Below are 20,907 nucleotides of genomic sequence, written 5' to 3' on the forward strand. Positions count from 1 at the left end.
ATTGAGACAAAGATGGAATGTTTAATCCCCCCAACTGAATTGTTTTAGAAAAATATTTAATAGAAGTTGGTTCACTGCATACACACTACAGTGTTAGAAAATAAAAGGGTAAATGCACTAAATAAATATATCCTACTACCCTGTCTCTCTCTGGTTTGTATAAGCATCTACGGCTTTTTACCGAAGTGAATACAGTTTGGTGATGTTAGTGTATTGGCACAACTCAGGTGGGATCCTTTTCTCCTGTTCCCTGCTCCTTTCATGTTACATATCTGGCACAGAACATTGTCCTTTGCCACTGCAACAACTCGTGGTGATATAACTTCAGATTTGGGCTTGCTTTGTTGGTGCAGCACAACTTCTGGATTTACTGGTCTGGCCGAAGAAGCTCAGGTGCATTCCTGTATCTGGAACTCTTTAACATTTTTATGCTGAGGTTTTGGGGGGTTTTTTAACTGTAAACCTCTTGGTGACACTAATCCTGCTGTCCCTGCTGCTGTGACTTCAGCTGTTGCAGCCACTTCATTTTTTTCTAGCAAAGAGCAGCTGCAATCTGCTTTCAAAGTACAGTTCTCAAAGCAATAGATGGCTCCACCCTTCTTTGGAAAGAATCAGTTCCTACTGGCCCGTATTCTCTATCTAGTTAGCATTGCAAGGGGGGGAAGCATCAGACAAAATATTTAGAAGTTCCTGAATCACTAACGTGAAGCTAGGAGAAGACAAATCTCTTGTTCTTGACATCTTTTCCTGGCAACTTCCATGAATCCACTTAAATTAATTTTTAAATTGCCTACTTAGGGACATGATCCATACACTTCCATAGAAATTACTTCTAATTGCTACTTAGATTCAGAATGCCAAGTCCCAGCTGAGAGACCATATTCTAGGTGATACGGAAAAACAGAAAACATTTTCCAAAATAAAGTCTTAAAGAATAGACACTGTGCATACTTAGTGCTTTTTCCAGAAATGTTGTATAGTAGTTGTATACTTGATCACTGAATGCTTACTTTAAACTGAAGTTATATGAGCTCAGAACTGAGCTACAGCAGAGTATTTTTTTCTTCTACGAAGTGGATAAAGCTGTCTGTATTTAACTCAGTCATGACTTCTTCTAAAGAACAGGCTATTCTGGGTCAGACTGAAGTACATTTCTTGTTAACCTAGCATTGTCTCATAGTGGACAGCCAAATGCTCTAGGGAAGCTCACAAACAGGGTGAGGGAGATGATAGCCGTCTACAGGACTTGGTAAATAGAGGGAAACTCATTTCATAAGAAGGTTGTTTATTACCACCAGATGTTTACTGTTGGCTTCCTCTCTTGATAATATACCTAATAATCTTTTAAAGCAATCTCTGCCATTGCAATAGTTTGTGATTGAGTTATATAAGATAATTATGCGTTATGATTTTTGGGTTCTAACAGTGAGATAGAAAACTTTCTTTCATAATTTTATAAGTTGGTCACATCCCTGTCACATTAAAAATGAAAGCCCCAAATACAGTAGTTCATCATAATGAAGGTACTGCAACCATATCATGCTGGATGCTATTTTCTATATTTTTTTCTAGCTCTGATATATTCTTTCTGTAGTGAGATGATCCAGAACTGTACTTGATGTTCTAGATGTTAGTGTAATTGTTGTGTATGCAGTTTGGTGCTAGAGAGATGTTTGATTAATTACTTTGCTATTTTTTTTAAACTGGGAGCTGCTGTCTTCTCACAGAAGATTAAAAGTGCAGTGAGCTCCACCCATCATCAGTAGCTTGAATGATATTGTGTAGATCCGGAAATTCCATTAAGAAGAATTGGTTAAATGGGGGGAAGGGGTTAAATAGGGGAGAAATTTAGTGCATTTCTCCAGTGGACATCCCTCACCCAGAACTTTACTTGTGCCCATGTTATATTGTTTATGAGATGTAACAACAATCAGTGCAATAAATGCTGAGTGAATAAGAATTTTTGCATCAAAAGGGGGTAATTTTATAGACTAAATGGACAAGGTTAGTAAATGAGTAAATACACGGGAAGAAATCAAACACCAGCATTCTGATCTTAAGGGAGGGGGAGGGGGGAGAACTTAAAGAAATATATCAGAATAAACTGGGAAAGAAAGAAGACCATGGATTGGGAGGCCAGAAGTTCAATATCAGCTGGCTGAGTAGCCATCCAAGAAGAAACATCAGAAAACAAAACAAATGAGATCAAGCAAGGAATAGTTGAGCTGAAGGCCATCAGCCTAGAAATATTCATTTCTTTGGCTGTCAATAATAAGACAGACAATGCATAATGCAGAAAAGTGGAGGACAGGACGGAATGTTGAGGAATGTCAACAGTGGGAAAGAGACGAGAACCGTTAGAGGCACAAGAATAATACAACTGGAACCAAGAAAGAAACAAAAACTTCAGCACTCAGAGAAAAGAGACTGCCACGAAGGCATTAAAGATTTTGAGATCTTACCACGGAGAATTTGAAATTTGGATAGAAACAGCTTCAGCTGAGTGAGTAGGTCAGAAGCCATATTGGTAGGGATCTACGTGAAAATTATCACAGAAATGCAAAGGTTTGAGAGAGAATAACACACTGAATTCAAAAAGTGGTTCAGTAGAAAAGTAGTTGTTTCTTCATTAACAATTTAATCACAACTACAAGATAGCATACTTGAGGGCAAAAATATATGCTGAACAGGAATTAACAACCCTAAAAAACTCACTGAAACCTTCAAGTCAGTACATTGCACTGCAGGTATGGGGAACAAGGCAGGTCCGTGAAAAGTTCGTGGTACATGGTCCGTGAAACATGACGGACCATGTTCCAATGGTCTGTGGGGTGTTTCCAGTACGTGCCCGCCACTAGTACCCAGTATGCTGAGTGGCTGAAGGGCAAATAAGAGTATTAGGAACAGCGAGTATAATGCTGGGATCACAGGCAGTAGCTGCTTTGATCCAAGGAAAAATCCAAACACAAAAGCCACATAATAACTTTCACTGGGATTGGCCGAAGTATGAAACATTGTGCCAGCTTTTGAGTTCTCTAGAACTCTTCCAGGTATTCGGGTTTTTTAAAAGAAGGGGAAGTGGAGCCAGGCCTCTTACCTTCATCTGACCTGATGGAGAGTTGTCGGGGACTCAAAAGCTTGCACACTGTTGCATGCCAGTGAGTTGGTCCTAATAAAGATATTGCATGGATTGTGTTGGCTTTTTGGATTTTACTCCTCAACCAACACATCTGTAAACTTACCCATTTATTCCTAGCTTCTGCTTCCAATTTTAACCAGCAGAGGAGTAGGGGGGTGCCTTTATTAGCTGTTGTTATTATTGGCCTTAGAAAGGTATGTAAGACGAGTCCAGAGAGAATTTTGTTGAACTGAAGACTCTTTCTCTTAATGAAGGATTTGTTTGTAGTGAGCTTTATACCATGGGGAGTATTTGTATGTTGGTGCTGGTTTTGGTAATCTTGACTGATTTATGTTTAATGTAATTTGTATGGCCATGTGTGTTGTAAGCCGCTTTGGACCATTTGTGGTAAAGGTGGGATGAAAAATATTAAATATAAAGGTTGCTGGTTCTCTTGCAGATTCTATAAGGGTTATAAAGCATCTGCTTTGGCAATCTTCCTTCTACAAATGTGCTGTCATTTCTATCCAGAATGATAGTATGCGTAACTTTCCATTAAACTTTCTAAATCTGTCAATTCCATTACATGTAGATCCAACAAAAGTCATTTGAAATTCTTTCTTAACTGAGATTTTTATAGTATATAAAGCTGTTATACTTTAAATGGAGCCAGTTTCTTTCATTCGTCTTGTGCTCACAGTATTTTCCAGTGCCCAGGAAATTAAAACCTTTCTGTCTCCCCTATACACTAATACTCTGCAGCTCTGCTTCCAGAATTTCTAGTGTTTTTTCGACCCTCAACTTTAACTTCTTAGCTAGCAATCTGAGGATCTCTTAACTAGATTTTCCAGCATTTGGACACTGACCCTGTCCTGTGACCACATACTGCTTCCCGGCATGCTCAACAGTTACAACCTAGCCTGGTCAGTGCAATAGAGCTCCCATGTGTCTGATGGTTGAATCCCCCACTAGTAGAGGAATCTGAGCTTCACAGGTGACCTAATTAAAAACTGACCGCTTTCTCTAATTTATTTAGATCTACAGCATTGCCATTTAAAGTTTGTACTCTGCAGGAGAGAAGCCTGTAACTGACTTCATAAGATGGCCTTTCCTTTCTTCAGCCCTTCATTTTGGAAATCCCTACAGTTCCTTACTCTTTTAAAACCAAATGAAAACTATATTTCACTACTGTTAATCAGGTCCAACTCCTATCGCACCGCTGAGAAATTATATTGATATAGAAATACTTTTCCAAGTCTCAACTGTAGGATTGCATTGTCCTTTAATTTAGCAGATTTTAGGTATCTGTCTCTCCTGTATTTATAACATTGTAAGCATAAGTAAGCTGTGAAAAAATTAGGGAACCTAATGCAGCCTTCTAAAAATGTTGCATCCCCAACAACTGAGCTGGGTCCAAATGACTATGGAATTCTTCAGTATATGATACAAGTCGGAGACTATGGACTAGATCAGGGGTGGGCAATTGTTTTGGCTCGGGGGCCACTTTGTGGGAGCGGAGGTTAGCAGAGGGCTGCACCTTTTAAAATGATTGCATTCATTAGTTAACTTTGCATTTCAGAAAAGGTATAAATTGTATCATAAAAATCAATAAATATAAATTAAATAAAATAGTGGTAGTTTTATTCAGTTTATTTATTGTGCTAATTTCATATCGCGCACGGGAAGGAAATCTCGGTTTAAGGCGGATTTTTCTGACTATCTTGGCGGGCCACAAAAAACTCTGTAGCGGGCCGCATGTGGCCCGCGGGCCGCAATTTGCCCACCCCTGGACTAGATCACATGTTACAGATAGTCCTACATTGGGGCTCCTTAATTGTATGTAAATAATAATAACATTCGATTTATATACCGCCCTTCAGGATAACTTAACGCCTGCTCAGAGCAGTTTACAAAGTATATTATTATTATTATTATTCCAACAACAATCACCCTGTGAGATGGGTGGGGCTGAGAGAGCTCCAGGAAGCTGTGACTGACCCAAGGTCACCCAGCTGGCTTCAGGTGGAGGAACGGGGAATCAAACCTGGCTCTCCAGATTAGAGTCCCGCTGCTCTTAACCGCTACACCAGACTTGGCCTCCCATGTACAGAACATTCCCTGCTGACTTCAGCATTGGCCTGTTGTGTATGTGAAACTGTCTCTGCAGTAGACTGCAGGAGCTGTAGTGTAGAAATTTGCAGCCCGCAAGTACAATGTGTCAATATAACTGTTAAATTGTTGGTCATTTTGGAGACTTTAGAAAAGCAGGATAATGATTATTTTATATACGTTTTCTTTTTCTTTTTTCATTTTCTAGGCTGGACGCAAAGAAAGAAGTGATGCTTTAAATTCTGCCATAGACAAAATGACAAAAAAGACAAGAGATCTGCGTAGACAGGTATAGTATTAAATATGTATAAAATGCTAATGCACACTGTTACGCTACATAAAATTTCATTTCTCCTGTTCCGTTCTAGTAGTCTCTGTAGTTCTGCCAGTTGCGTTAGAAAGCAAAAGGCTTGGAATAGGCTAGAACATAGTCCAGCAAGGCTGGGAGGAGGGGAATGTTGCAGAGGCTAGGAGGAATAGTGGCCTGCTTGAGCTTTGAAGAGTTTCTCCTGCCCCATCAAGAACTTTACCAAACCACAGCCTGCAAGGACGGTGTCCCTGGAATGACCAGTATTTGTGAAAAGAGGCCATGAAAGGTAACATTCGTTATGGTAGTGTTGCTTCTCTCCCTTGACTGTATAAATCATGTCCAAGAGACAGGCATTTGAAACTGGATTTGTAATTCATTAAATAAGTTTTTGAGGCTATAGTATATATAGTGGCATTGATTTGAGGGAATTAACTTGAAAGAAGTTACCATCCAGCAGTACCAACTGCAGGGAGGGTGAACAAAGTGAGATGCAGCCTGGTGGCGAGGGAACTTTGGCAAACTAAAAGGCTGATTATTACGAATGCTGTGGTAGAAAGTGACCATTTGTCTTGATGAAATTAAGATTGTTCTGTTATCCTTTTCTTAGCTCCGCAAAGCTGTTATGGATCACGTTTCAGATTCCTTTCTGGAAACAAATGTGCCACTTCTAGTTTTGATTGAAGCTGCCAAAAACGGGAACGAGAAAGAAGTCAAGGAGTATGCCCAGGTTTTCCGTGAACATGCCAACAAGCTGATTGAGGTAATGTGATATAAGCTCAACTTCACTAGTGGCGCTACCTTGCATCAATGAATTCCTTAATTTAATTATGCATTGTGCAAAGAAATACCTATTTGTCTAGAACCTACTGCCAACCATTTCTCAGATTATGCAAGTACTATTTGAATTGAAGTAGAGAGACTTTCTCTCCCTTCCAAACACACACACCAGAATTTGCGTATTCTCTCTGTAAATCATTCCCAGTTTTATGAGTCTGTTCAGAGTAGAACTATCTATTTATAACTTCTGCTTGAGAAAATGAAAGCATGTCTTGAGTTCACAGAATATATAAAGATTTGTAAGATGTATAAAAATCTTCTGTTGTATGACTTAACTGTGTGGCATGACTGTGGTGGTTCTTATATCATTAGTCAAAATGGCTGAATGGTTAATGCAGGCAGAAAAGATACGTGGTATACTTAATTGAAGTATTAGGGGAGAGTAAAAGAGACAGCAGCTGTAGCATGGAAGCCATTTTGCCAGGTGCCAAGCACTGTATGCCGAGTCTCCCGTACATATAAAACATTAAAAGCCTATGTTCTACATTTCACTGTCCTGTGGCATTTTCCAAGGCAGAATATATTTTCAAGACACCTATTGCTTTTTTCCCCCATCCAAAAGCTTAGAGAATCTGGTTACCTAGCAAATGGTTCTGGATATACCCAGCTGCAGTGTTTTTTGTTAATTGCCTCTAACGAACGTTCCAAATGCTTAATATGAATTTATCAGCTTGTACGGCTTTCTAATCTTGCTTGAGTTTTATTTTGAATGTCATACTAAGTAAAACTAAGTAATGTGAAACCATCTTGTCCCTGGAATCTTGCTTGCCTAAGCTTATAACTACAATACTTGGTTTCTAAAAATCTACTTTATTGTCAGTTGTCTAAAAACAAGCTATGCAATACACAGAACCCTAATTTCTTTGATTCACTACTTATGTATATTTTTAATGAGAAACTAACCCACCCACCCCAATTGTAGAGAGTTTAGAAAAATGACAGAATAAATGCTGAAGATAAAACGACTAAACAGTTAGTGCCAGTTGAATTAGCGCTTGTGGACCAGAATAAATACACTGGAAATGTCTATCATCAGTTTTCATATATACAAAGTATTTTTTAATTGAAAAAATGGACATTCGAGCATAGAATTTAGCCTAGCATTTTTGTTCACAGTAACGCAAGATTTCAGACTGTTTTATCAGAGCCACATGCTGCTTTCTAAATAATCACCTATAAAAATAGCTTTATGTTTTGATGATTTCAGGTGAGTAGTCATGTTGGTCTGCAGTAGAAGAACAAGATTTGGGTCCAGTATCACCTTAAAGACCAACCACTTTTCCAGGGTATGAACTTTCGAGAGTCAAAGCTAATCTGAAGAAGGGAGCTTTGGCTCTCGACCCTGTTTGGTCTTTACTGTAATGGAATTTGTAGCTATCTGAAGCAAGACATTTGTCGTGGTCTAATCACTGCATACCTATTTTATTAAATACTTTATTTATACCCTGTCTTTCTCTTCGATGAGGACCCAAAGCAGCCTACATGCTTCTCCTACATTTTTCTCTCCCCCATTTTATCCTCACAACAACCCTATGAAGTAGGTGAGGCTGAGTGTGTATGACTGGGCTAAGGTCACCCAGCAAGCTTCCACGGCAGGGCAGGGATTTGCGCCTGCGTATCTCACTACACCGTGCTAGCGATCAGTCAGTTGTTAGTAAGAATCAAGTGATGACTTACAAGTGTAAATGCATTATTGCAGAGCCATTAACTTCCATATCATCCGGTGTCAGTTCACACAGTGCTTTTCAATTGAGGCAGTTATTATATGTGGTGGAGATGTTGAGAGTAATCAAACAGCAAACAACTGTCCATCATACAAAAAGCACCCAGCGAATCAGCACAAAACTTAAAGCTTCATCTTTGCTACTGAGGTAGAATTTTTAGGGAGCTACTAAGTTGCATATAACATTCTATTTATATACCACTCTTTAGGATGACTTAACACCCACTCGGAGCGGTTTACAAAGTATGTCATTATTATCCCCACAACAAAACACCCTGGGAGGTGGGTGGGGCCGAGAGAGCTCTGAGAGAGCTGTGACTGACCCAAGGTCACCCAGCTGGCTTCAAGGGGAGGAGTGGGGAATCAAACCCGGCTCTCCAGATTAGAGTCCCGCACTCTTAACCGCTACACCAAACTGGCTCTCAATGTGTTTTTACAAATCATTTCTAACTGCTGACAGAAATGACTTTGAAGTTCTTGGCTAAGTTTTAAAACAAGTTTTTAAAATCCCGTCCTTTGGGTAAGCATACAGCTGTGTACTGCCTATTGTCCTTAAGTCAATATATTGAAATGTTAAGCTTTTAACAAAGAAAATAGAAAAGGTCGGGCATTCTGTGGGTTGCAGACAAGGTGACTTCCTCCAATAACTATTGATTTATAATGTTAAAACAAACTTGAGTAGATCAAGCAGCAGGCAGTATTTTTTTCATTTATAATCAGTGTTTTCCCGAATGAGTTCTATAACCGGGGCGGGGGCGGGGGGAGGACTTTAGGGTTTCCCATTCAGGCACCAAACATTCTCAAACTTGCTTAACTTCAGCAAGGTTGCTGTACCCTATGCTTTTCAACCATACCTTTGGGTCTAGAGTATATTGCTTTCTTTCTGAAACACTGTTAATAGTTCAAAGATTTACAGTTACTATAGACTCAGGAGCAATTATATTGACAGTAAAAAAAGTTGTTTTTTAATGATGCATTAAAGTAAGAAAATCATGGACAGGAACTCTGGCTTGCAAAATGTCTGTCATTGGCTCTCGTCTCAAATAAGAGACTTGCACATGTTTCTTGCAAGTAAACTTCCCTGTAAAGTAAAGAATGCCTCAGTTGAGGCATCAACCTAATTTCTTCCTCTGGTGCCACTGTTAGTTAATTTCAAAGCAGGATTTCAGACTTGATCCACATTTAGAATGGACAGCCTTCTAGAAAGACTCCCCAGCTCTTTGATTTGTCACCAGCACATTAACTCAAGTTGTGGCAAAGAGTGTTCAGGAAGTAGTTGTGTGTGTGCATTTGTTACTATTGTATCTGGCAGGCTTGTCACTTGAGGGTAAATAGAAACTTGTTCATCCAAATTCTGGCAGTTCCAGTAGGCAGCCTGAGGCCATCTGTGCCTCTTAGGATAGACAGGGAAGCTTCTTGGAGATAGGTTACAGAGTTGGCGCAAAAAAGCATGCCTTGATAACTGAATTTAAGATTAATCTGTTCTTTCTATACACTACAAGAAACATTTCTATACACTACAAGAAATATTTCTATCTCCACATTAGGTGGGTAACCATTTAAAAGCAAATCTGTCACTTCTACCCTTTAATAGATACCATGGTGGTTATTGTCAGAGTTTTTCATAGAACTGTATTGTGGACATAAAATGGCCTTAAAATCTGGCAGTTCTGCCCCTCTACAAACATGCAAAGTTTGCTCTTCCACATCTGAGCCCTGACATGAGAATAGTGAAGATTCTTTATAGATTTCTAGTATGCAGCTAATCCGTAGCAGGGATGGTCAGCTTCTTCAGGGGGACTCTCAGGTCAAACTGCTGCTGGGAGGTGCTGAAAGCCTGTGGAGAGGCCGTCCTTGATCAATTGCAAGATTGACACAACCTTGCTAAGGAGATTCAGCCTCCTAGACTGAAGAATCCAGTGCCGGCAGGGCCTCAGTGCTCTGCTCCATTGTCTGCCACCAGATACCCTTTTAATTGGGAAACGAGGGATTGCCACAGAGGCCCATGCACCCTGCACAGGGTCCCATTTCCTGGTGGAATGGGAAGGTATCTGCTTGCCTTAACATTTTCATGCCCCTCTTTCCCCCACCCCATCCCCCTTAGCAATTATGGGGGGTGGAAGCTTGTGAGTTATGGGCCAGAGAGATCATCCAGTGCCTGAGCAGTAGATAGGAAGTCTGGTAATGCTTAATTACAGCACTATTTATGTTTGTTGTGGCTAAGAAAATAGTGGTCTTTCTTGATGAAACCTCTTCATTATCATGAAAACGTACATTCTCTTCTAGTAACCTTTGCAATTTATCTCATACTTGGGTTCTTAGCTAGGGTTTTAAAACTTTTCCCAGCTCCTTTCCATTCACCTGTTGTGATACGTCTTTAGCTGGATTATATTTTATGTTCTAAGAACATGATTTTTGTATTTGAGAAGCTGCTATCCTTAGCTTCTGAACTATTCTTCAAGTAAATTTGATCAAATAAGATGGTTGGCTGCAAAGGTTTTATCACTTAACTGTAACCTTCAGCTTTTTAAAGTGATTCCATTTAATAGGATTCTTAACGTCAATATTTTTCTTTCCCTTTCCAGTGTAAAGTTGGCTTAACTAAATTAAAATAATATTCGCTGTTAATCAATCTTTGGAAGCTTAAGAAAGCTTTCATTCAAGTATAAACAATGTTGTTTCATTTTTTGGATCTTTTTGGATCTCTAAATAAAAAAGGTAAACAAGTAAAACACCGTTAGCATGTCAGATTTCTGTTATTTAGGTCCAATTTGCTCTTTCTTTAAAGTTACCATTAAACTGTCATTTAATGGACTAGGCCTAGGGGCCCGTCAATTTTTTTTGCTGAGGCACTGTTACCTGCGCCCTAGGACACCAGTGGTTAAAGGCATTTTGCACTGTAGCAATATGTGTACATATATATTTATACATATATACTCTCATAAGTATATATGAATAGAATTCTTCAGGAGACCCTCAAAATGGATATAGGGCTATGTACTGCGGTCTAGTACCTACCATACCAGAGTCAGGGTGTCAGCTGTAGTGGGGTGAAAGATTGACGTGCCAGAGGGGGTCCGAAATCCCTGAAAACCTAGGGGGCCCGGCCATGGGTTAATACGGTCCTGTCTAGGGGCTGGTATGTTTTAACCCTTATTTAACAATTCTTGGTTTTCAATATTGCAGACCAAAGGGACAGATGTTCACTTAATAATGTTGGGGACAGATGTTCACTTAATAATATTTATTACACCTTTTTCCAGTAAGCTTAAATGAATGCATATATGTATTGATGTGTAGCTTAACACCAAACTTTTTATGAGCTACGTAGCAATAAACTAGGAACAGTGCAGATATAGTTCCATCCCTGGAAAAATACTACCTGTACATTGTGATGCTTATGAGGGCATAGGTACAGGGATATGCATGGCAAAAGATGTTTAAAAGCAGAATGAATTTCTAACATTCCTGGCCTAAGCACACAAGCCTCCACAGCAAAAATAATGGAGTGTCGGCCGAAAAGCCAATCTCCTGCCCCTTGCTATTCCACAAGCTAGTAAAGAGTATTTCTTACTTTTATAGATGAGATAAATCTTTAGGAAGACTGCCTAGTTTACTGACCATCGTTTTGACTTCATTTGGGAAAATGCTACTGAAAGGAGGCTTTTTTCCCCTCCTGTCTGCTCTGGGATAGAACACAGCGTTCTTGTCTTTTCGTACTGATTTTACATATTTCTACTCTCAAATGTAGGCTTTAAATAACAAGCTGTCATTCACCTGTCAGTTAATAACTATAAACCATTTTAGAATCCCTCTTCTCAGAGCAAGTTCCAAAATATAGAGCACTTTCACTTAAAAATAACATTGCTTTGTGTGCCCTTTCATTACGCTCCAAGAAAGCAAATGGAAGGACTTGTCTCTTGCTAACAGTGTAAGGCTCCCAGCAAATCTCTAGAAACGGCCAGTTGTCATCTTTTTCTGCACCAATTGGCAGCAGCGTATTCTGTTTTCATGAAATCTTGGATGCACAAAAACTGCTTGCACATGAGTGGAGGATGTTCCACACCAGGCTACACTTTTGAGAGGCCAAATGGTTAAGTGAAGCTGAGGGCTAGAGTTCGGGTTGCAGTATAGCTTTGCATGGGTTCTGTTTAGATTAGCCCAGTGAACTGGATTGCTCATGAGAAGTCATATCATTCATGATTGACTTTCAGGAAAGGATCAACAGGGGTTTCTCTATCAGATGGTGATCAGTTTCTTTAACCACTATTACAAACACATGTCCAGCATAACATGTATGTAAGAACAGACCATCTCTGTCAGTGATGAGTTGCTAACAGTGCCCTTGGCCATTTGTTTGAAATCTACCACTTAATTATAATAAATGTGAACTTTAAGCCTGCTCCCTAGATCAATCATTCTTTTTAATTCATTGCCTTGAGAATTTGTGTGGCTCATTATAAGACAGATATAAACTGCATTCGTTTCCCTGTGGAAAAACTACTGGAAGCGATAAATTTACAAGATTGCTTTTTGATCCCAGAAGCAAAGTTCAAATAGGTTTACTTTTCTAAAACTCTTTTCCTTTTATGCGTAGGTTGCCAACTTGGCCTGCTCTATCTCAAATAATGAAGAAGGTGTAAAATTAGTTCACATGTCAGCAAGCCAGCTTGAAGCACTCTGTCCTCAGGTAAATTACAAGCAAGTGAATCCATGCATCAAATTCTCTATTTTTGTCTTGTGTGAAAGATAGGAAACTTCCATCTACGGATGTTCTGCACTGGTTTGGGCAGATCAGTGGGCTGGGTTAGCTGCTTTTTCAGATGGACATACAGAAGACACTGCAGCTCACTGATGTAACTTACCAACTTGGGGCACGTCGGTATTATATTGGAAATGCTGTTTCTGCCGAGCATTACCTATGTCAGAGTCTGTTCTTATTAACAGAGCTTAAAAGATGGTTTTGTGCTAAATTGTAGCTCATGAAAACTTCAAACTTCTAGTAAACATTCAAGCATTGTCCTGTTCTTTAAAACTATTGACATGGTTAATCAAGATATAACCAGGAGTTACTTTAAGTGACAATATATCCTCTGTTGTCCTTCCTCTGAGCTGTGTTACTCCTCAGGGTTTCTTAAAGGCAGCAAGCGGCAAAGTAAATTGTAAAAAAGCAAACACAGGTATTTTCTGAAGGTAGTACTTAAAAATGTATTCAGATTAAGGGTGGAGGGGAATGTACGGTCTCTTCTGCCTTTTTTTCAGTACTGGGAGCTGATACAGCAAAAAATGGTGCGACTTAGTAAGACCCCAACTTGAATCTTGCCATAGGGACATTAAACAATCCTCTCTCCTTTGTGCCTTAACTTTGCTACTTAACTGTTAATCTGAAAATTCACTGATAGAACGTAAGAAGTTTGTCTTACATTACAGGTAATCAATGCAGCATTAGCTTTGGCTGCCAAGCCACAAAGCAAACTGGCTCAAGAAAACATGGAGATGTTTAAAGAACAATGGGAAAAGCAAGTCCGCGTATTGACAGATGCTGTGGATGACATCACTTCCATTGACGACTTTTTGGCAGTATCAGGTAATGGCTACAGTTGGCTAAGATTCTTCTACATCTGGCTTTAGTGATTATCACACAACAGTGACGGGGTTTTTTTGTAGGCGAGAGTCTATTTTGGCAGATACGTGGATGGTGAAGGTATCTAATAGACGCAGAAAAGGTGTAGATACATTCATATGGGGCAGGGGGAGGAAGCTTATTTTATAGTAAGATACTCTGATCGGCTGAAGTTAATGAGCCCACTGAGGGTACAAACTTCTTGGAAAACATAGAGTTGTGAGAACTTTTAGCCCACAACCCATTTAGCTCTAAAAATGTTCACACTTTGGCTTTGCCCACAATTACTTCACATTTTAGGACAGGATTTTAAGGCCATTGACACTACCATGACTAAGCAAATTTGTTTCTCCCAATATGACAACATTCATCTACCCAAAACAGTATCTCATCAGCAGCTAATCTCAAGCCATACATACCCTTGAAAAATCTGGCCAATCTCTAATGTGCCGCTGGACTCAAATCCTGCTGTTCTGCTGCAGACCAGCATGGATACCTACCTGAAGCTAATCTCAAACGAGACTATCTGCTTGCTTGCTTGCTTGCTTGCTTGACGTTATGTATATGTGCTGCAAAATGGTGAGAATCATTATAGTTAGGTATGATTAGTGATACCAATTTTGTAAAATAAGTTAACTTCAATGTACAAATGCTTTTCCTGTAGATTCTTAAGAAGCGAATCTATTTATACTACTTGGCTTACCTGCTGACACAAATTGTTCTGGATAAATGAATAGCAGATCTAGCTTCTGCCAAACTTCAATTTGCGTGTTGTTTCCTTACAGGCAATATCTTGAATAATGTATTTTATTATATAGCCTGCAGCTAGGGCCATGTTTTCTGTCTTTAAAGTGTCTGGCTACTGCATTCTTTTTGGAGGAGATAATGATAAGGAAGGTAGAGCACTTGGGGCCTCAGACCAGAAGAACGAGTGTTGGCAGGTGCTCAGATCCTGGCAGGGTGCAGAACCCCGTCTTCTCCTCGGTTAGAGCCTCAGACTTTGGTTAGGCTTCAGTCCCATCAGAATGCCCATTTCTGCATCTGTTTCTTCAGCTCAATAGTCCTCCTGCAGTGGCCTAAACTTGGTGCTTCGTTAAGATTTAATGTTATGCTTAACTGGGTCTATTCTCTGCTAAAAATACTCTGAACAAGCATTCTCTTAAGTTTACTCCCAGTTAATGATAGATAACTATATTTAGGAAACCTGCTTTGAGTTTCCTAGCAGGTAGTCGGTGCTGAGAACTGTCAACAGAAGCACGGTGATTTTTCTGCATATGGCCAAGAGGCTGTGAGCTAATCGCACACACGTGTGCTGTGTGAGAGAGAGCTGAGGACAGAGTGCCAACTGCCCAGGGCCACTTTAGGCCCACTTAACTTTACCCTGTGTGGAAATTCTTATTTTGGGGCTGTGTGTACACTTGAGTGCCATCACTGTAAAATGCTGCCGGAATTTGCCTTTCTGAACCTATCTACATAGAACATGCCATATTTTGAGTAATGACGTACAGTTCTTTCCCTTGTGGCAAAAGTACTTGCACAGGGTCCCTGTGACGCACATGCGTGCTCCCTGGATATCTCTTGGTTTCGGTGGACAAGTGAGGCTGAAAAAATATCTCTGACATAGGTTAGACCCAGGAAGAGTTTGCTGTTGTGATAGACAAAATGGAAGCTTTGTAGGCTCAAGTCCTCTGTGCCCTGGATCCAAAAGAGAGAGCCTGTAGCTAAGGGGTTGAAGTTCTCCCATTGACTGGAATGTACCTGTAAAATGTTTAGCTACAGGCATTTTCATTATATCGAGGCCCTGTGAACTTGGGTAGGCAGCATAGGCTTGTACGCTAAATCTAGCTTGCAAAACCATTCTGCTGACAACAGGCCAGTAGGCAGCCAGATGTATGACAGCTGCCTAGGACTCTACTGGACTAGAACCTTGGACTGAATGAGCTCTGTGGGTTTTACATTGACAACTCTTGCGGTAACCCTTCTGATCACCTTAGGGTTTGGGGTTTTTTGGGTCCAGTAGCACCTTAGAGACCAACTGGATTTCCAGGGCGGGAGCTTTCAAGAGTCAGACACTGACGAAGGGAGCTTTGACTCTTGAAAACTCACATCCTGGAAATCCAGTTGGTCTCTAAGGTGCTACTGGACCAAATCTTGCTCTGGAAAAACACAGCATAATAAAAAATGAATTTGTCAAAGCTACTTGAGGAATAGGGAAATGTTACCAATAGGAACTTGAGCATCTCTGTATTCAAAAATCTTTGGGCTCTCGGTTGGAAAAATGCTACATGGTAAGTGTTCTGTTCTAATCAAATAGTTATAAGGCATGTGTTCAAGTATTCAGTTGGATTGCAGTAAATTGCCCGATCTATATAACATTTCGTTCCATTGATTGGTGCACACTCATACTTTTATACCCACATATCAAATAAAAGATTTTGAAACAGTAGATGGGTACATTCATCCATAGCAGAAAAATGGAAATAAAGGAATCCTTTATGAATGGAAACTCTTTAACTGATTGGGTTTGTGCTTATTGGATGGCACCGAGTGATTCTGGCTTTTGACAGCCTTGACCATTTTTCTTATATTAGTGTTTCAAAGAAGTTATTTAAAGCAGCCCCTAACATACTCATATTGATGTAGACATCCGGGCAAAATGTTACTTTCTAAATTCCTTCTTTTACCACCAGAGAATCATATTCTGGAAGATGTAAACAAATGTGTCATTGCTCTTCAAGAAAAAGATGTTGATGGCTTAGATCGCACTGCTGGCGCAATTCGTGGCCGTGCAGCCAGAGTAATTCATGTTGTCACTTCTGAAATGGATAATTATGAACCTGGAGTCTACACAGAAAAGGTTCTAGAAGCAACAAAGCTGCTGTCAAACACAGGTAAATGCTTTCATCCAGTTTTTCAAGTTTGCCCTTTTAAAATGCCATTCTGCATAGGCATTGGTATTGTATCTATATTAGTAGGTAGTGTGGGCTTACAGAAGTTTTCTGCATGTTTGGGGTGTATTGGTGTCAAGACTTGTCAGTTTACTTAGAAGGTATTTCACTGGAATATTTGCTCGAGAGCTGACTTTATTAATGAGCTTTAACATCACGTTGGTGTTCCCCATTCAAAATACAGAGTCACCTGAAAGTGACTGACTTCCAGAGGCAGGGTATACCAAACGTTCTTTTAGAACAGTTTTCTCCGCCTAGAGTAGAAAGGCATGAACAACAGCAAACTGAGGCTTCAAATGGTGCATTAACAAGTATGAATTTTAATGCACACTTCTGCGTCTCTGGCCTTGAATTGAGCCTACACTGATGAACTATCAAATGCCAGCCAGCACCCGTCGTTTATCAGCATAATGTAAAGGCATATTAGAAAGGTCTGCTTCACCACTCGGTCTTCACAGAAGACCACAGCGGGCACTTAGTTCACTCTGACCTTGAATTAAGATGAATTAATCATAAAATCAATATTCTAGTTCAGAATAATTTGTTGTTGGTATCAACTGCTATATTCAGCTCAAGTGCTGTGTTTGTGTCAGTTGTAGGCTTCAAATTATAAGAATTTGCTGATGCATCTTTGTGCAGAGGCCATTATATTGCATGAGACGTCATAAATTTAATTGCATTTTATAAATGTGCTAGCAGGCGATTTACTTAACATTTTTAAATGGTTGTAATCAGTTCAGTTCTTGGTTCCAGCAGCCTTAATGAACATTAAACAAAACTCTGCACAGATATGATCTGCCCTGTTTCATTCTGCAAACTAATTGTGCCAAATCCCAGTGTCCCTACAAGGTATACCTGGTGCAGCCCCTGGAAGATTCTTAAGCAATCTGTATCCAGTGTTGCCGCTATCAAATGACAGTGTTACCAATAGTAAATAAAGGTGATATGTCCAACCTGCCCAGAATTAATTTCTTTCTGCAGAGATTATCTCTGTAGTACACAAGTGAAAGCATATTTTGGTTTAACATAGGTTAATGCAGAATTGGGGACTGTTAAGTTCTGATTTTAGAGAGACGGACTATATGTAACGGAATTACAGATGTATGTGTTGTTGTCTATATTTCTCATTCTATTGTTGAATGTAATTTTTTTATATTTATAGTAACAAAGTTTAAAAAGAAAAAGACATTAATGCTTACTGAATTCTAATGAGGACTACATGGAATGAATACTATGCCAATTAATATTTTATGGTTGTTTTCAGTGTAATGAGGCAACAGAACCCTTGCCTTTCTGAAAAATGCATGTCCTCTTGCATCCTGGTTTCTAGAATTTTGTGTGTTCTGTGTGTTCCTCAGTTATGCCACGTTTTACTGAACAAGTAGAAGCTGCTGTGGAGGCACTGAGTTCTGACCCTGCTCAGCCAATGGATGAAAACGAATTTATTGATGCTTCTCGGCTGGTGTATGATGGAATTCGTGACATCAGAAAAGCTGTGCTAATGATCAGAGTAAGTGAGCAAACCTCCATCTGCTTGAAACTGCATTTTCTCTTTTTTAAAAAAATACATATTTTATTAAAAGGCGCTGCACAGCACTAAATAATGAACACACATCCCTGCACAAATCTCGGCAAGCCTTGCGCTCATTATTATTGTGTCAGATACAGTTCATTAGTCCATACTTCTGCCTGCAATAGAGTACTTGTCACTCCTTCCAGTAGAGAAGTGCTTGGCTCCCGTGCCAGTCATAAGAGCAGCACAGCAGGGCCATCAGCAGAGGAGAAGGAAGCCTCCGCTTACCTTTTCCTGTTCACCTCAAAAAAGCAGGGAACCGCCCCAAGCTGCTTGCTTTCAGTACAAATTTACCTATGGGGCTTCTGCTGGGGTGTAAGCTACCCTCCAGAGTCCTGCTAACCCGAAGACTGAGGGTTTGAATCCAAGGTCTGATCTTCTAATTAGCGGTAGCCTGGGGCTTCTGCATTGTTTTTCGCTTTTTAAACCCAGAGTTCTAAAAATCAGACCCATTGCAAAAACAGCCTGTAGAGCGGAGAGTGGTGGGTAGATAAAGAGCAAGCTCTTTCCTACTCTCCCACTCAAGCCAAGCCCCATGCAGCAGTTTACCTCAGACTGCATCTAAGTACTTCAGGGATTTAAGAGCCATCCTGCAGTCTCCCCACTTCACAAACAGCAATATATGGCTCTGGAAATCAGGCCTACAAGTGAGGAACTGTTGTGTTTAGCTTGCTCCTCATTTGCTCTGTAAATTCAGCCCAGCATGCAATGAGGGGAACATAAGGAGCAAGCTAAAAGAGTCTGCAACATTTTCCTGCAAGTTCCTTCATTTACCCTCTAATAGTAAGGAAGCTGTCCCCTCTGCTGCTGATGAGAACAAGAGAACTTGGCCAGGCAGAAGGGGGGGAAAACTTCCGCATACCTGGGGGAAGCCCCAGTCATGCAGAAGAATATCATTTCTTAATGTCACCACCACTGTGAATTAGCTCCCTGGCACTCTTCACCCCTCAAAGGGAGGAACAGGACAGGGCCTGCATGTGTCTTCTTGCTGCCGTAGAGTGCTGACAGCCCAAGGAGTGGGAGCGGGCACGCACCCAGACTCTGCCTGCCGACAGTAAAACTGGAAGGAAGGAAGCCTCTCGCCCCCTTTTATAGCTATGCAAGGGCATGGAATTGAAGTTCCTCAGTCCTCCTTCAGAGCTCCTCGTATTCAAAGAAAAGTGCCACGGGACCTGCCTTGCAGTGCAGAGTGTGGAGTAGTTGGCAAAGGAAGGAGTAGGGCACCCTTTTCCGCCAGCCTCTCTACAAGTTCCCTGCCTCCTGCCCCAGTAAAGGCCCCCTTAGACCTGCATGGGTAAGGAATGGGACTTTCCACACTTGTTACTCTGAAACTTGAAAGGCTTTTATGGCATTTTCTCATAGTGCTGATGGTGGGTAGGGCAAAGACCAGACTACTCTGTCCAGCCCAAATCGTAAGCGTTAAACTGAGCAATAACCCCTTAATGTCATATATTTTAATACAGGGCTTTGTGAAGGCAGCTGCCATATCCTAGTAACTAATAGTGTTTCCGTCAACATTACAGGCCCTAGTACTTTAAAGGGATTATTCCCTAACTACTGTAGATAATCTACAGTATCTCAGAGTTAAAGTAGTTCATTTGTTGGCGGAAGGATTTTAGTTCATCCTATTCTTTCATCACCAAGAACTGACTACTGTAGTGTGTTTCACATGGGACTCTCCTTGACTGTTCAGAACTGGCATCTGTAATATATGTAATGCTGCCTCATTCCTTTATGGGAACCCTACAAAGGCAGCATGAGACTTTGAATGATATTTATTCCTTGTCTAGCCCAGTTTAAGGTACTATAAAACCATAAACGCCCTGGTACAATAAATCTAAGGGATCCTTTCTCTCTCATTCATATCCTTAAGATCTGTAACGTTATTCCTAATGCCGACTTTTAGGCCTGTATTGGGCTCTTGGGTCCCTGTGTTTGCCAAAACCTTCTGGAGGTAATACGACACAGTCAATAGAGCAATGAAGACAATGAATCCTTCTGTGGAAAATATTCTAATATAGAATTGTATAGTTCTGTCTGTCATATAAGGTCTCTGTACCCAAAGTGAGTAAATTCTTAAAGCGCTATTGCAAATTGGTGAAGGATATACACACAGGAAACACAAGATGTTTCGGGCCACTTTGGAAATAATTAACTAATTTTCTATGTTGTTACTTCTGTGTTCTTGCAACATGATTGCTGTTTGACTGTGACTCTTCGAAAAAAATTAATATTGAAACGGCCCAATGAGGATCTAGATATCCCGTTAGAGTATTTATGAGACTCTTCACACTTTCCACAGCCACCTAATGAAGAACCTTTGTGTCAAGTCTTATTTTCTCTAATACCATTGTGATACAAGTGCTTTTTGGACTTTCTTCACTGTTGGACTTCTGTTTGATTGTTGGATATGCTCTGTAGACAAATTTTGTTATATGCTGCTATTCATGCACTCTAATATTTCCATATGCAATATGATTACTCTTTGAGGACTAGCATCTTAACTATTTGCATCTTGTGTTTCCAGTGTGTATATCCTTCACCAATTTGCAATAGCACTTTAAGAATTTACTCACTTTGGGTACAGAGACCTTACATGACAGACATAGAACTATACAATTCTATATGAGAATATTTTCCACAGAAGGATTCATTGTCTTCATTGC

At 40.2% G+C, this 20,907-nt stretch overlaps 1 protein-coding gene across 1 annotated transcript in view; it reads left to right on the forward strand.

The window, feature by feature from the left end:
* The window catches only part of CTNNA1 (catenin alpha 1), a 78,869-nt gene that overhangs the window by 41,749 nt on the left and 16,213 nt on the right, over nucleotides 1-20,907 (forward strand). The window contains exons 8-13 of the mRNA XM_055001038.1: nucleotides 5,436-5,516; nucleotides 6,145-6,297; nucleotides 12,695-12,787; nucleotides 13,528-13,684; nucleotides 16,411-16,611; nucleotides 18,027-18,178. Of these exons, the coding sequence (XP_054857013.1) occupies nucleotides 5,436-5,516; nucleotides 6,145-6,297; nucleotides 12,695-12,787; nucleotides 13,528-13,684; nucleotides 16,411-16,611; nucleotides 18,027-18,178 (837 nt within the window). The remainder of the gene's footprint in view (nucleotides 1-5,435; nucleotides 5,517-6,144; nucleotides 6,298-12,694; nucleotides 12,788-13,527; nucleotides 13,685-16,410; nucleotides 16,612-18,026; nucleotides 18,179-20,907) is intronic.

The sequence above is a fragment of the Eublepharis macularius genome, chromosome 1, assembly GCF_028583425.1.
Source record: "Eublepharis macularius isolate TG4126 chromosome 1, MPM_Emac_v1.0, whole genome shotgun sequence".
In the NCBI taxonomy this organism is placed as follows: domain Eukaryota; kingdom Metazoa; phylum Chordata; class Lepidosauria; order Squamata; family Eublepharidae; genus Eublepharis; species Eublepharis macularius.